At 41.1% G+C, this 14,823-nt stretch overlaps 1 protein-coding gene across 1 annotated transcript in view; it reads right to left on the reverse strand.

The window, feature by feature from the left end:
- The window catches only part of nell2a (neural EGFL like 2a), an 82,176-nt gene that overhangs the window by 51,160 nt on the left and 16,193 nt on the right, over nucleotides 1-14,823 (reverse strand). The window contains 7 exon segments of the mRNA XM_029523235.1: nucleotides 217-345; nucleotides 1,247-1,352; nucleotides 2,878-2,969; nucleotides 5,363-5,465; nucleotides 9,262-9,390; nucleotides 9,719-9,801; nucleotides 10,545-10,617. Of these exon segments, the coding sequence (XP_029379095.1) occupies nucleotides 217-345; nucleotides 1,247-1,352; nucleotides 2,878-2,969; nucleotides 5,363-5,465; nucleotides 9,262-9,390; nucleotides 9,719-9,801; nucleotides 10,545-10,617 (715 nt within the window).

The following is a 14,823-nucleotide window of genomic DNA, read 5'->3' on the forward strand; positions in this document are numbered from 1 at the left end:
GTCAAGCCTTTTTAGTCAATTTTTCTAAACAAAATTGAATCACATTGACAATCAGAGCAATCCCTCCTCTCAGTAGAGAAAAAAGCCCAACAAGTTCCTTCCCCTCACCCGGTCGATGCATCCCAGGCACATTCACAAGAAACAACACATCCACTCTTGGAGGGCAAATAAACTTTAGGTTAAAGTCAGGGTTTGTTATTCAGAGCCATGCCTCACCTTCACAGTAGGCATTATCATCTCGAAGTGGGCGGAAGCCATCCTTACAAACACAGCAGTCTCCTGCCTCCAGGTTCACACAGTCTGAGTGCTCCACGCAGCCGTGGCCCTCCGAGCAAAAGTCATGACCTGCAGGAGGCACAGGGAGGGAAAGGTTGAGTCCCGAAGGAGCGAAGAGCAGGGAGTGGAGGAAAGGTTGTGTCATAGCACCTCGACCTTCGCTGACACCGTCCTTTCACAGCAGCTTTTCTATTGTTTATTGGGGAACTACAAAACTTATTTACTCTGATTTCTCACTGTCAGATCTGTCGATAAACAAGCACCTGCTGACACAATTGTAAATCAGTACGCAAAATTAATAAGAAATAATAAATAAGTTCAAAACATTTCTTGCAAATTCTACGATATTGTATTATTTTGGATTGATTCTCTACTTCACAGGAGGCACAATAACAAAAACCAGTAGAATTAACTTGCAGAGTGAAACATTTCAGTGCGATGTTAATCAATCAAAGTGAACACCACGCTGCTTTGTCTTGCTGCTTGAAATGCTTTTGTGCCACTGAAGCATAAAATCTTGAGAGCAAACAATGTAGCAATTAAACTATATATCTCATGTATAGTTTAAACTCTATACATCTCATGGATATGATCGTATAAATTTTGTTAGTTTCTCACTGGAGAAGGATTCCTGGATCCACTCTTTCGGAAACTCCAATGAAAGATGGAAGTTGGAAAGCAATCGCTGCATCACAACTCATGAGATATTTTTCGTCGTGGCAGCCTGGAGGGTATGAAGTCACTATGAGAGCTGATGATTGTGAAAAACTATTATCACTAATGAGCTCTCTCATTACTTTTACCAATGGCTACTTCTTCCTTTTTATTTTGCCTTACAAATATTACTCCTCCAACTGTTAGTCTGTCTACATGTATGTTCAAATGAATTTTGAAATAACGGGTTCCACCATTACAAACATCACAACATGAGCGTGGGGATATAAAAAAAGGGGCAGTGTTTCCTTTATACCTCTGCAGATTTTGCAGCATCTGTCACTCAAGGTGATCTGCTCCGATTCTGGACAGTTGAGCTCAGGACAAGGCTCACTGGGGACCACTCGATGCATCGTCCTATCCTGTCATGAGTACAGACAAAATGCTCATGAGCAAGTCCACCAGTCCCCTGCTTCCTCACACCTGCTTAAGGTTTGGATGTAATTATGAAGGAAATTATTCATCTATTGTGTTTCCTCTCTCACTTCCACACTTTCCCTCCACCCGGTGTGTTCATTACAAACCAATTACTCATTTGGTCAATAGCCCTTTTTTTTTTTCTTTTTTTTTTTTTGCTGAACTGTTTGTATCTTCTTTTCTCCTTTTCTCTGCAGTCATTTGTATTGTGATTCATGACGCTTTATTATACAAACAGTGAATCTATCATCTGGATTATCCCTGCATGTGTGTTTAGTCAGAGTATAAAACCTGATTAGGGGATTCCTTCCCCAGCATGTTTTGACAGGTCTCTCTAATGATCTCATTGGAGTCCTTCTGATGGATGCTAATTTAGAGTCATTAACACCAGAAACAGTTGGCCAAAAAACAACACAACAGACCTTCTTCCCCTATATGTCGTGTGCAGATAATTTATTTGTCTTTTACCTTTTTCTCCTGAGCATGTGATCTCTGCTTTTAATCTGCTGGGTGTGTTTGTGTGAAATGATGACACTAACTTCCTAAAACTCTCCGAACAACTTTCCAAACAGGCCTCACCATCGACTTCTTACCACCTACCCGCAAATCCAAAGTATGCCCCTCCCCTCCGCCCCCCCCCCCCATCTCTGCAACCAGCAGGCCGCCAGAAGATCAGAGGTGTGACAAGCAGCTGTCTGGGGAAGCCTGCATGAGCGTACAGCAGTGGGCTAACTGACAGAACTCGACGTCCCCATTTCTTTGATCTGCCTGAGACTGCCAGTCAGTAAACTGGGACTACAGATGGGCCAGGTGTGGGCAAGCAAGCCAGACAGCTGTCTGAAACTGCAGATTCTAATAGAGCTTTGCAGAATTCATGGACGAGCCGGTTGATATGATAGAGTCGGGAGATTAAAACTTCAAATCACTTTTCTGTGATTGATTGGACCTGCCTGGCATAATGTCATCAAGTGAATTGCTCCAAAAAGTGTGCAACCCACCCATCTGCTGCACCAGGCGGACAAAAGCAAATACTCTGAATAATAAGGAAATTAATCTGATTTGGAGCCAGTGTGCTTTCTGATGATTGGTTCTGAAAAATGGCTGGGGCATCCTGTGATTGACTGGTGTGCTGCTCTGGCCTCCAAATGTAAACTTAATTAGGAGGATTTAGCCTATTCATTTAGATTACAAACAACACAATGACAGATCAATGAAATTCAACTGAAGTGGACAATCTCACATTCTGCATCAATGGGGCTTGATTTATCCTTTTAGGGTGGGTGAGGTAGCAGTGGAAGGAGTATTCAGTGAGCCGTCGTGCAACAACATGGATATTAATGGTGCTGAAGTGTTTGGATACATTAATTATAGTGGTGTCTCTTTCTGGACTCTCTGTGTGTGCTAAAATAATAATAAAAAAGTGTGTTTGAAATCTGTTTCTGTGTGCGCGCGTGTATAGCCTTGACTTACCCTGCATTCAAACAGCAGGCACCTGCCAGAGGAGTCCCGCACAGCCTTCTGATCCCCCTCCACCAGCTCTCTTCCACCAAACAGACAGACAGCTGGTAGTAAACACAGGAACATTATACACAAGGACACACACACACACACACACATATATATATATACACACGAAAGCACACAAATTAGCTGATTGATTATGATCATGTCTATAAATATGTGTTGGCTTTCAGACTTTTCAGGTTTGTAAGATGTTCAATCCAACAAATCTTTCAGATTTGCAAAATGCTCAATCTATTGCTAAACAATATCCCGATGTATTAAACTTCTATTTAATGGGAATGTGTTTCACTATATTGCGTTATGGAAAATATTATTTCATGAGTATTTTCGAGGCCCTGTGATGGACTGGTGACCTATCCAGGGTGTACCCTGCTCTCGCCCATTGTGAGCTGAGATTGGCGAGAGCATCCCAGAAACATATAAGGGGTTGAAGATGAAGATGGAGATAGCATTTTCAATAAATGATCAACTCAACTGTTAAATCCAAATCACGTCAAAAAGTAACAGCTAATTTTTACTTGTGATGTCTTGAATCCCAAAGTATCCAATTAGCAAACAAACAAACATGAGAAATGAAGCGAGGGAAGTAAATAATTTAATTTCTGAGTCATTCCATCACTACATTACTGAAATATCTCTAAGTCAACGTCATCATAATGGAATAGTTAGATACTGTTTTACTCATACAATACAATCTGTCATTATTATCGGCTTATTTCAAAACTCCTCAGGTAAATTGAGTCAAACCAAATCAACTATATAAACTCCAATTAAGCAATGCTTCTGAGTAAGTGATGAAATAATTAACATGTAAAGGGAGCAGGCAGAGACACCGTTTAATGTATCTGTAGGAGGAGGGGTGGGAGCAAAAATAATCACGAGCACAAAGTATGTGTGCTTGATGAGCAGTCCGGGTCAGGTTCAGATTGATGCGAGAAGGAGAGATGATTGACACCGTGGCTCGAGCCCTATCACAAAGCAACGCATCATGAAGGCGAAAGCCTTCTGACACGGACATTGGTTGTTTTACTTGACAGACCATCAAAAAATAAAGAAATAAAGGAATAAAAATAAGAGACTCAAAACTCCTCCCTGCAAGGCCCTGTGCTGTAAGATAAGGTTTTAATTTGGAGAGCGAATCATGTCTTTGTAGCGTGGAAACTTGCGGCACTCTTCTCTCCAGTGCGGGAGCATACATAATTAGCTGTGTGTTTGTCTACTTTGTTGAGATAAGTGAGTGAGGGCGGGGTGTTGAGTTTAAGGGGATTACCTGCTATGTATTTATATTTGTGTAAGACGGCAGCACATGCCAAAGCCCCTGTACTGCATCCCTGACCCTTGGGTCAGTGGAAATGATGCTGACACATTAGATTACAATCCAGTACTAATGGTTTCTTAACGATAAAGCGTTAAATCTCGTCTATTATTTGCTTCACACAGGAGGCAGCAACAGCAACGGCAGTAGTGTGGGAGTGTGTGGTGAGAAACTTCTCAGTAGAGTCAGCTTGCACAAGATGTGGAGTTAAATCTGCAAAGAAATACTACACAAACGTAAAGTCTGTTACTTTTTTTTTTTTTATCATTCATACAGTGTGTAAGCCTCTGTGAGACTGAGAACACCAGCTATCAAAAACGCAGAACTAAGATAATAAATCATTCTGCTTAATGCACATCCTACATTCTGTTCAAAGCATTTAAACGCAACTTTCTGCATTTTAAAAGCATGCATCACATCTCATCAGGGTTAATATCAGAGGAATGTTGGGGTGAGAAAAGTTAATGTCCTCTAAAATCCATTTTTATTGAGAGGGAAATTGAGAGAATATGAGATGCAGAGTGCCGGAGTAAAGGGGCTAATAAGAACTTATTGCTGAACTCAGATCTTTTTGAAAACAAAAGGAAAAAAATAATGGACCCTCTATGTCAATCTATGATGAAACAGCATTGTTTATCCAGCCAGAACATGTTAGTAGTCAAAGGTCTTAAATAGTTATTTAAGAAGACACTATTCAGTGAGTGTGTGCACTGGCTCGGCTCTTTAACATCTTTTTTCTTCTCCTTTAATTTGCCCACAGCCATGTTCGTCATAAACAGGGGCCACTTTACATCACAGGCAGCCCTCGCATATTAACCGGCTCCTGTCTATGTGATTGGTGGCCATCTGTGTTTTGAAGCCGGCTAGTGAATAATTGATTAGTCCATGTATATGCAAAAGGACAGACCCATCTCGAGAGGCATGTTAGGTGGTAGCTTAGCAACACAGCAGAGCCTTGGTCAATTGTTAGACAGCCCTTATGGAGGCGTGATGTGTGCTTTGAATCTGGGGGTGGCGGTGGAGGTTGTTTTCTGCTGCCTGTACATGTTTGTGTACAATTGTGTAAGGGATTGTATGAGTGTGGGAGCGTAATGAGGTTAAGGGCTATCCACTCACGCTGGCACTCCTTGCAGCAGGCACCCTTTACGTAGGCAGGCACCGTGCCCACCGGGCACTGGAGGGGAGTGCAGGAGATGGCCTCACATTGCACCGTGCCGTTCTTGTGGAGAGAGAGAAACACAAGTTGTTTCAAAAGAAAGCACCGCAGGCCAACCGATACTGGATTTCTCAGGCTAGCTCTGATAAATAGCAATACCTTACAATATTTCTGTAGATGAATGTCACAACGGTACATAATTATACCACATTGTGATAATAATGTGCAATATGACATTTCATGGTTAAAAATTAACTGCATTTCATTGCTATTTCTGCACTTTAATGTCTTCTTATTTATATATAATTTACAGCCACGACATCAGCCAGCAAATTAATTTAGCCGTAAAACCCTTATTTGTTATTTACTCTTCCAAATGGGATTAAACACTTTCAATGCATTTCATGTCGACTGTCAGAATGTAAACAATCCAAAGGAAGACCACAAGATGCTGTTAAAAGACCCAGAAAATGGCACTGCACTCTTCTGGACAGAGATCTTGCATGGTGTTCCTGGACTCTGGATTCTGCTGAAACCACTCCCAGTTTGGGGGTCACAGACGTGACTGTTCCCATCACCACTGGGACAAATGTTATCTTCAATTTACGCATCTTCTTACGTGTTCCTTCTTCCCGATGTCACTATTGCTTGGGATTTCTACATCCATCACTACCGCCTTCTTCTGCTGTTTGTGCCTTAACAGTTTGTCAGTCTGTAAGTCCCTCAGGATCTTATCCTTGTCATTTTTAATTACCACTTTCAGACTTTCAGTCCAGGACAGATGTTTCTGCACAATATGTAAGGCCACTTTGTCATAAAGTCGTGTGAAAACGTTGCCAGTAACATCTTACTTACACGCACACACACACACACACACACACACACACACCACCCATAATAAATGTGGGAAAAATATATACATAATGGCCCAATGTAGCTTGAATGTAGACTCCAAAGCTGAAAATACAAGTGAGACTCCGGGTGAAAAAGCTGAGTCGTAAAGACCTGGCCAGTGATTTGGGAAGAATGTGTTTGAGTGTGTGTGTTTTAGCAACTTGTGGCATTTAGCCACAATTTTGTGGCTTTTTGTCCTTGCTGCTATGTTTTGTTGTCCTTAGTAAATACTTAACGTGCGTAGGTGGCAGTGCACTGACCTTTAAGTGATCACCTCTCAGTTACTAAATTACAGTCAAGCAATTTACCCATTCATATTTTTCAACGCTTCTGTCTTAGATTGCAAATTATGCTACATCTCATCCAGGGAGCAGGTATTCTCAGAAAGAGAGTTACTCCACCCAAAATTAAAGTGGAATTAAAAAGAGATGAGTCATGAAAATTTGCACGATAAATGGCAAGGCTTCCCTGATGCAAATGAATACTCCCCTTCCCATCCACCCTGTTGTGTTTTTGTTTTTGTTATATGTATATAGTGGGAAAGAAGATTCAGGCAGAAATAAATGAAATCTTTTTTTTTTTTTTTTTAAATGACAGGAGCCAATCTAGTCATCACCTGCAGCAGCAATTGCTGCATGTAATATATTTAAAATGCTATCTCTGTCTCTCTGGCTGTGTCTGTAATTAACGTAGGTTCTACGGATGAAAGCTCTGTTACAGCAACATCTTTTGAACCTGATTCACATAATTGATAACATCTTAATGCATGACCTTTAAATTTAAAAGGTCAAAGATAATTGCCACACATACGGTAAGAAACATGTCCCATCTAATTTCTTAATTGCATCCCAGGAATGGCAACACACTGTTCCTGGGGAATGGAGCGTTGTCATGGGATGAGTGGGCAGAACAAATCCCTGATGATAATTATCATCTGTCAAGAGCAATTAGGTGCGGTGTATTGAAAGATGTGATTTCCACTTTTTGTTTTTGTTTTTTTTTTTTGGCGATGGCATCTGATTGGATGTTTGCAGAGCTTTGGTGGCAGCCAATGGAGTTTTATGTTCCAAATCTGAGTAGACTGACAGCGGGTGAAATCTGTTTACTGATGTGGTACAAGCCCCGGATCACCAATTGCTTCTAATTCTCTTTTGGCAATTATTCAGAGATTATGCACCACAAAGTAGATCCTTGGGAGAATTGAGCATCACTAAGCACTGTTGCTGATGTCTTTAATCCCGAGCATTGTGGAGGTTTTCAATACAGTATCTGTTCGCTGGTAACTGGGGCAACCCTCCTCTAATGCAGGGAAATAATGAGAATACAAGCTTTCAACAATGGAGCCCCTCCACTCTGCACCTTCACCCCACCCAAACACATGAACCCATCCACCCCCACCCCTTCACACACTTGATGAACACAAAAGCCAAGACTTACAATGGGACCAATGAACGTGGGTGTAAATGCAGACAGTCAGATACACGCTGAAATGCACGCACGCGGGGCATGCAGACACATGCAAATAAACTGATGGAAACATGATGAAAAATGGGTAATGTCCCTTCCCTCTCTCTAACATAAACACCCACACACACTATCTACACTGCGTGCACAATTATCAGGCAAATTGTATTTTTGAGGATTAATTTTGTTATTGTACAACTACAGTGCTCTTGGTCAATCCAAAATGTTAAACCCTCAAACCTGAACATTTTAAGTAGTAAAAGTGAAGTGCACAGTCACAAAGTCAGTTTCTTGATCTGGTCAGAATCAACTTTTTGTGCAGCCACAGCCTCCCAGACACTGTTAAGAGAGGTGTACTGTTCACCTTCACTGTAAATTTCCTGCTTAAGAAGGCCGCAGAAGTTCTCAACCGGGTTTGAATCAGGTGAAGAAGGGGGCAATGTCATTAGCTTTTCATCTTTAAGGCCTTTACTGGCCAGCCACGCAGCGGAGTACTTTGATGCATGTGATGGAGCGTTGTCTTGCATAAAAATCATAGTCCTCTTGAAAAATGCTGACTTTTTCCTGGACCACTGCTTGAAGAAAGTGCCTTCTAAAATTGGCAGTAGGTCTGAGAGTTGATTTTGAGTCCATTTTCGACCTTTGAAAAATCCTTCTTCAGATAGTTCTTGGCCCATGCTTGACGTTTCAACTTATGTGTCTTGTTCAGAGGTGGTCGGGTTTCAGCCTTTCTTACCTTGGCCATGTCTCTAAGAACTGAGCACCTCGTACTTCTTGACACTCCAGGTAGGTTGCAGTTGTGGAATATGGCATCACTGGAGGATAATGGGTTCCTGGTAGCTTCATGTTTGATTCTTCTCAAATCTTTGGTTAATTTGCGTCTTTTCTTCTCAACATGTTTCTTGCGACCCTGTTGACTCTTTGCAACAAAACGTTTGATGGTTCTGTGATCACGCCCCAATATCTTAGATATTTCAAGAGTGCTGCATCCCTCTGAAAGATTTTTTACAATTCTTGACATTTCAGAGTCAGTTAAATCTCTTTTTTGGCCCATTTTTCCTGAGGAGAAGAACCTGCCTAATAAGTACGCACACCTTGATATAGGGGGTTGATCTCCTTAGGCCACACTCTTCCTCGTTACATAAATAGATATCACCTGAGATGCATTAAATCCAATAAGCATTCAAGTTTCTACAGCTTGGATTTGGAAATTATGGATAAAATGATGATATGGTCAAAATAATCACTTGCCTAATAATTGTGCACACAGTGTATATCTATTTATTTTACAACAGATTCACCTGCTTGGAGTAAAACAAACACGTAAACAAACACTTACATTATGACAAGAATGTGGTTCCAGATTAAGAAGACACACACATGAACACACACAGACAAATTCAATTAAAACTCAGAAGCCCTCCCTTGGTCGTTATTACTCTAACATGCGCACACACACACACACACACACAATGTTGCACGCTCATGTGTGGAGCCTCACCGTGCATGTGCAGTTCCTGCAGCCATCTGTCCAGCCTTCGTCCTCCCTGTAGACGACCCCCTTGACGCTGCAGGTTCTCTCACAATAGCAGCCATCCAACCCATTCATCTTCTCCTCTGCCCTGGACAGCTGCTCACAACCCCCCCACCAAAAAAAAAGAAACACAAAAGGCAAGAAGGGGAGAAGATTAAGAGTGAGCCTTGTTGCGCTCCTGCATTGACATGTTAGTAAACCAGTGGTATCAGAAAAGTTAAGACACCATTAACACCTTTCACATCAATATCTGATGTATAATAACACTCCTCTGATCGCTTGTTGCTGTTAAGCCCATTGACAAGTACGCTACATAATTGTATTTTCAGCACCAAATTCAGATGGTAATCTTCTTGTTTTCTTTTCTACAACATAACAAAATTGTGGAACCAAAATTTGCACAGATTGGGTGACACTACATTACCTTGCTGGATGTTTTAGCGAGTATGTCCTGCAGCTCCATGATTTTTTGCACAAGTCCGTGGAAATCATTGCAAGTCGGGCATGCTGAGGTACAGGACACAACAAACTGTACTTTAATATGTAATATATACACGCATATGGCGGTCCGGACAGCTCAATGCACTGCAGCTTACGGCAACACATGCAAACAGACAACACACCACCAAATTAATTAAACATCTTGATCTGTTTGACAACATGTGCACTGCAAATACTCACAACACAATGGAAGTGTTCCCAGAGGAAACTAGAAAGTGATGATCTTGGCTGATTTACACTTGATGTAAGTAACAACAGTTATACATTATGTTGCATGCTTACAAGTGTGTTCTTAGGTCATTTATTTCAAAGGAAATAGGAAACTCATCGCACCAGTGCAGCAACCATTATCACTTTACTTTGTCAGCCAGAAAGAATTCCATTGTGAAGCAAATCTTTGCATTCCATTTTGTGCATTTGTGTTGTGAGTATGTGCACTAAACATAGCGCAACTTTTTTTAAACATAATTTAAAGAACATATAAAATAGAATCACCACAATTACTTATTACTTATGATCAAAGTTAAATACAAATCACAGTCGTGGAAACTGAATTGCAAAAATAGTTCCAGCAGCTAAGCTGCGGGGAGGTTGTTTTTCTCCACCACAAATAGAGCATTTGAAGAATTTGAATAAAAAACTAAATAAGTCCAATGAAATGCCACAACACATTTGTATTTCTCGAAACACTCAGTGAAAGGCTTCTACAGTGTGTGTGTGTATGCAGTGTTAATTGAGCCTGCACTCACTTCTGTTCAGGTCCGGACATTGCGATATGTAACCTTGCGGCATCACCACAATCTCCACATCCTGCATCACTCCCTGAAAACACAGACACACAGCAAACTTTTAGATGGGGCAGAATCACACCTTACACAGCACAGACAGGCAAAAAGAACGAGGTGAAGCTGAAAGTGAGTGAGGGCCCTGAGGGACGCCGCTGTCTCCTAGTACATTTTCCACATGAGATGGCATGGAACCCGAGCATACGTGGGGCATGCGAACAAAAAACCAACAAACCTGTTCATGAGAGGTTCCATAACTGCTGCAATCATAAGAGAGAAACAGCTGTTCGCCTGGGAGTGCGTGCAAATGTACTTTTTAAAATAGGGAGCAGTAGACGGAGAAGTTTGTTTAGAGTTAATACATCTCAGCGGATGTTGCTCACATCAATCATCTCATAACAGGGCACCAGCAAGAAGTTAAGTGAACTAGTGATGTGGGGATTTAGTCGGTAGATGGATTTTTTTTCCCCTCCTCCAATCTCCTCTGATGAACATAAACAGGAGATACAGATTCAATTTGATTCATAAGACCCAGTTGGTCACCTTTCATCCAAACCCCAAACACACAGACACATGCACATATACACATATGCACGGATGCTCGGTAGCCATGGTAACCTAATCCATTTCATTCCTTGGGTGCATTATTGGCCGAACAGAAATGGAGCAGTGCAACTTAGGAGAAATTGTTTTTTAAATTGTCCTGCCACTTCAATTTACTGGCCTTAAATTTAAAATCCTGCAGTAATGATGCGCTGATTTTTCATGGCAAGATGCTGAAATGGAAGCAGATAGAGTTTTGTCGATCAAACCTGCAACCAAACTATAAAACCAAACGCGCACTCTCTTCCCACCTTGCATCTGCAGTAAACTTCATCTGCACGGTAACTATCACTCTGTAGCCTTCCTTTACACAAAAGTTTTTAAAGTCAGTGAAACTTAAAGTCCCATATTTCAGATGGAAAATATGGGTGATGTTCTGCAACATGAGGGACTGAAATGAAACCTTCTAGGTGGGAATGGATCACTTAGACTGTGTTTATCTTTGTGAGTTTCTGTGTATTAAATCAGACACTCCCTCAAACTTGTTGACAGTTCATTTTCACTCAACTCGCAGTTAGTTAAATATTTCCTTTTCACTTATTTCTAAATCACTCAGGCAAATCCTTAGCCCTGCTAACTTAACTTAGCAATTAGCAATGGCCTCTCACTCGCCATCTCTGTCTTTTTTCTCCTTCTCTCACTCTGTCCTGCTCTGTGTGTTTATATTTAGTCATTCCTCTGCCTCCTTTAATGAAAACAGTACATGTCATTTGTAGTTTGTTTATAGATATGGAGGAGAGACTTAATGAGCAGCAAGTCCAACTTAGTGTAGCAAGCCGGTCCGCTGTAGTCGGTGCGGGCCGACCAATAGCGGCTCAGAGATCTTCTTTCCCTTGCAATGGCTGGCCTTGTGAAAAGCACTATGGCCTCACTATGGCCTGGAAAGAAAGCTTAAAAACATTTAAAAAAGCTCTTTGTGATGCCAGAAGTTCCTACGATTCAGTGTTGATGGAAGAAAACAACAACAATCCCAGGTTTTAAATACTCTTAAATACTGTAGCCGGGCTGACAGAGAGTCAGATCTCAGCGGAACCACTGATTCCTTTGGCTCTTAGCAGCAATGATTTTATGGGCTTCTTTACTAATAAAATCCTAAAAATCAGGGCCAAAATTCAACAGCTCTTACATACAACAGGCAGTAGTGCACTATCAAAGGCAGCAGCTTCTCAATAAACGGCAACACTTGCTTTGTATTTGGAATCTCTCCAAGCTAGTTTTGCATAGCCCCATCATCTAAACCATCAACTCGTCTTTTAGACCCGATAGCTACCAGACTATTTAAAGATGTTTTTTCACTAATAATGTATATTCTTGATCTGATCGATGTGAGTATATCTCTTGGTTTACGTACCACAGCCTTCCAAGATTGCTGTTATTAAACCTCTCCTCAAAAGACCTAATCTTGATCCAGATGCTAATTATTGACCCATATCTAACCTCCCTTTTATTTCCAAAATTCTTCAAATTGCAAGATAATTATGCGAACATTTTCATAGGAATGGCTTGTTTGACGGGTTTCAGTCAGGTTTTAGAGTAAATCATAGCACAGAAACAGCACCGGTAAAAGTTGCACTGGGTTCTGTCCTCGGACCAGTCCTTTCCACCCTACATATGCTTCCGTTAGGCAATATTATCCAGAAGCACAGCATCAATCAGAGATGTTCACACGTCTTTCTGGAAGTCCACGTCAAGTCCCAAGTCTCTAAAAAATAAAAGTCTCTTGTACTAACCTGATAAACCTGTAACATTAATGTCACATGCTCAATAACAACAGCAGCGGAACATAACGCTACCCGTCCATTTTTTACGTCATGTCAAAGCCACTCAATGCAAACAAAGTGTGACAAGCAAACTAACACTCACCTAATCAAATATTCAGTTACAAAGGTGGTAGCAAACTAAGTTAATGTTACATAGCTGATGCTAAGCTTAACATGTTTACACAATGTCCATATGAGCTAATGTGACTTAACAGTAAGTTACTGATCCGGGTGAGTTTTCAGTTGCCTGATAAAATTTTAAGTAGTTGTCCTTAATTTTGGTGCCACAGCCTTTCTTTCATCTACGCAATATTACAATGATCAGTAACATCCTGCCTCAAGAAGATGCAGAAAAACTAGTCCATGCATCTCTACACCTCTAGACTAGTGTAATTCATTACTATCAAGATGTCCCAACAATTCTCTGAAAAGCCTTCAGCTGATTCAGAATGCTGCTGCACGAATAATAGCAGGAACTAGAGAAAGAGATCACATTTCTCCTGTGATAGCTTCTCTTGATGGGCTCCCAGTAAAATTAATAGAATTTAAAATCCTTCTTCTAACATACAAATCTCTTAATGACCAAGTTCCATCATACCTCAGAGAGCTCCCTATTGTCCCAGGAGACCACTCTCTGGATGGAGGTTTACTTGTTATTCCTATATTTTCCAAGAGTAAACCATGAGACAGAGCCCACAGTTAAAAATGTGAGGTTTAATTATTCTTTTTCTTTTGGCTGTGCTGTTATAGGCCGAGACTGCTGGGGGTTGTCTTAAGCACCTCTCTCGCTCCCTCTCTCCCTCCCCCATGCATGTATATTACAACCTTGCATGTCTCTAACTTTGTTTCTTCCTGTTGTCTGTGTTTTGTCCCTCCTGTCCTCTCTCTTCCTGTCCCCATCCTACAGGTGCTGAATCATCTCTGCTCCATGTTCCTGCTCAGTATCTACTGCTGCCAATTGCGTCTCTCTCACTGCCTCTGCTTCTCTCTTTCTCTCTCTGCCCCCCCTCCCCCAACCCAGAGGTAGCTTCTCTTCAACAACTCTGTAAAGAGTTTGGTCTTGACCTGCTCTATGTGTAAAGCGCCTTCATATAACTTTGTTAAGATTTGGCGGTTTCTAAATAGATTTGATTTGATTTACAATTGGCCATGGCCTAAGGGCCATGGAAGTAAAAGAAATAGAGTTGTCCGTTATCTCATTTGAAAATTAGACTCCAGCCCAGTGATGTACGCACCAACTGACATCCAAACCCACCTCCTATGAAATCCTCCAATCCATTAGCTAATGGTGTAGGTGTATTTGATAGGTAGGATTTTTTTGTTGACTCAAATCACATTTTATTGGACATGTGTACAAAGATACGCCTCTGAGTTTAAGAGGAGTAATCGAAAAAAACTGTGACAGGAAGAATTTTAAGTAATTGAACTGATCAATCAACAACATTACAGGATTAAAAAGAGGAAAATGTATTTTTCATTTCTTTGCCTTTAAGCAGAGCTGGTGATCCAATGCAGCACTATCTAAACAACCAGTTGCCAGACTTTGCTTTGCACCTTCTGGTACAGAAAAAGAAAAATCTAAACACACACACACACAAACACACAATTTTCTGGGGACTCTGTTTACTGCACCTTGCAAACGTGGGACGGCGACGTTTGCCACATCCGTACAGAAAACATGAATTTGTGAAAAAAACAGCGAGTGGTAGAGTTGGGTCTGGATCGCTTCAGATGGAGCTATATTTTCATTCGTTACAAGATGCAAACAGCCATGAGAAGAAACATCCTGCTGGGTTTTGGAAAAAAAAACAAAAAACTAAGATGAGAATCCGGACTAACTGTGAAACTAAATTTGATTTGCATGTTTCAACAGCTGCTGT

Source organism: Echeneis naucrates, chromosome 16 (genome assembly GCF_900963305.1).
Source record: "Echeneis naucrates chromosome 16, fEcheNa1.1, whole genome shotgun sequence".
In the NCBI taxonomy this organism is placed as follows: Eukaryota; Metazoa; Chordata; class Actinopteri; order Carangiformes; family Echeneidae; genus Echeneis; species Echeneis naucrates.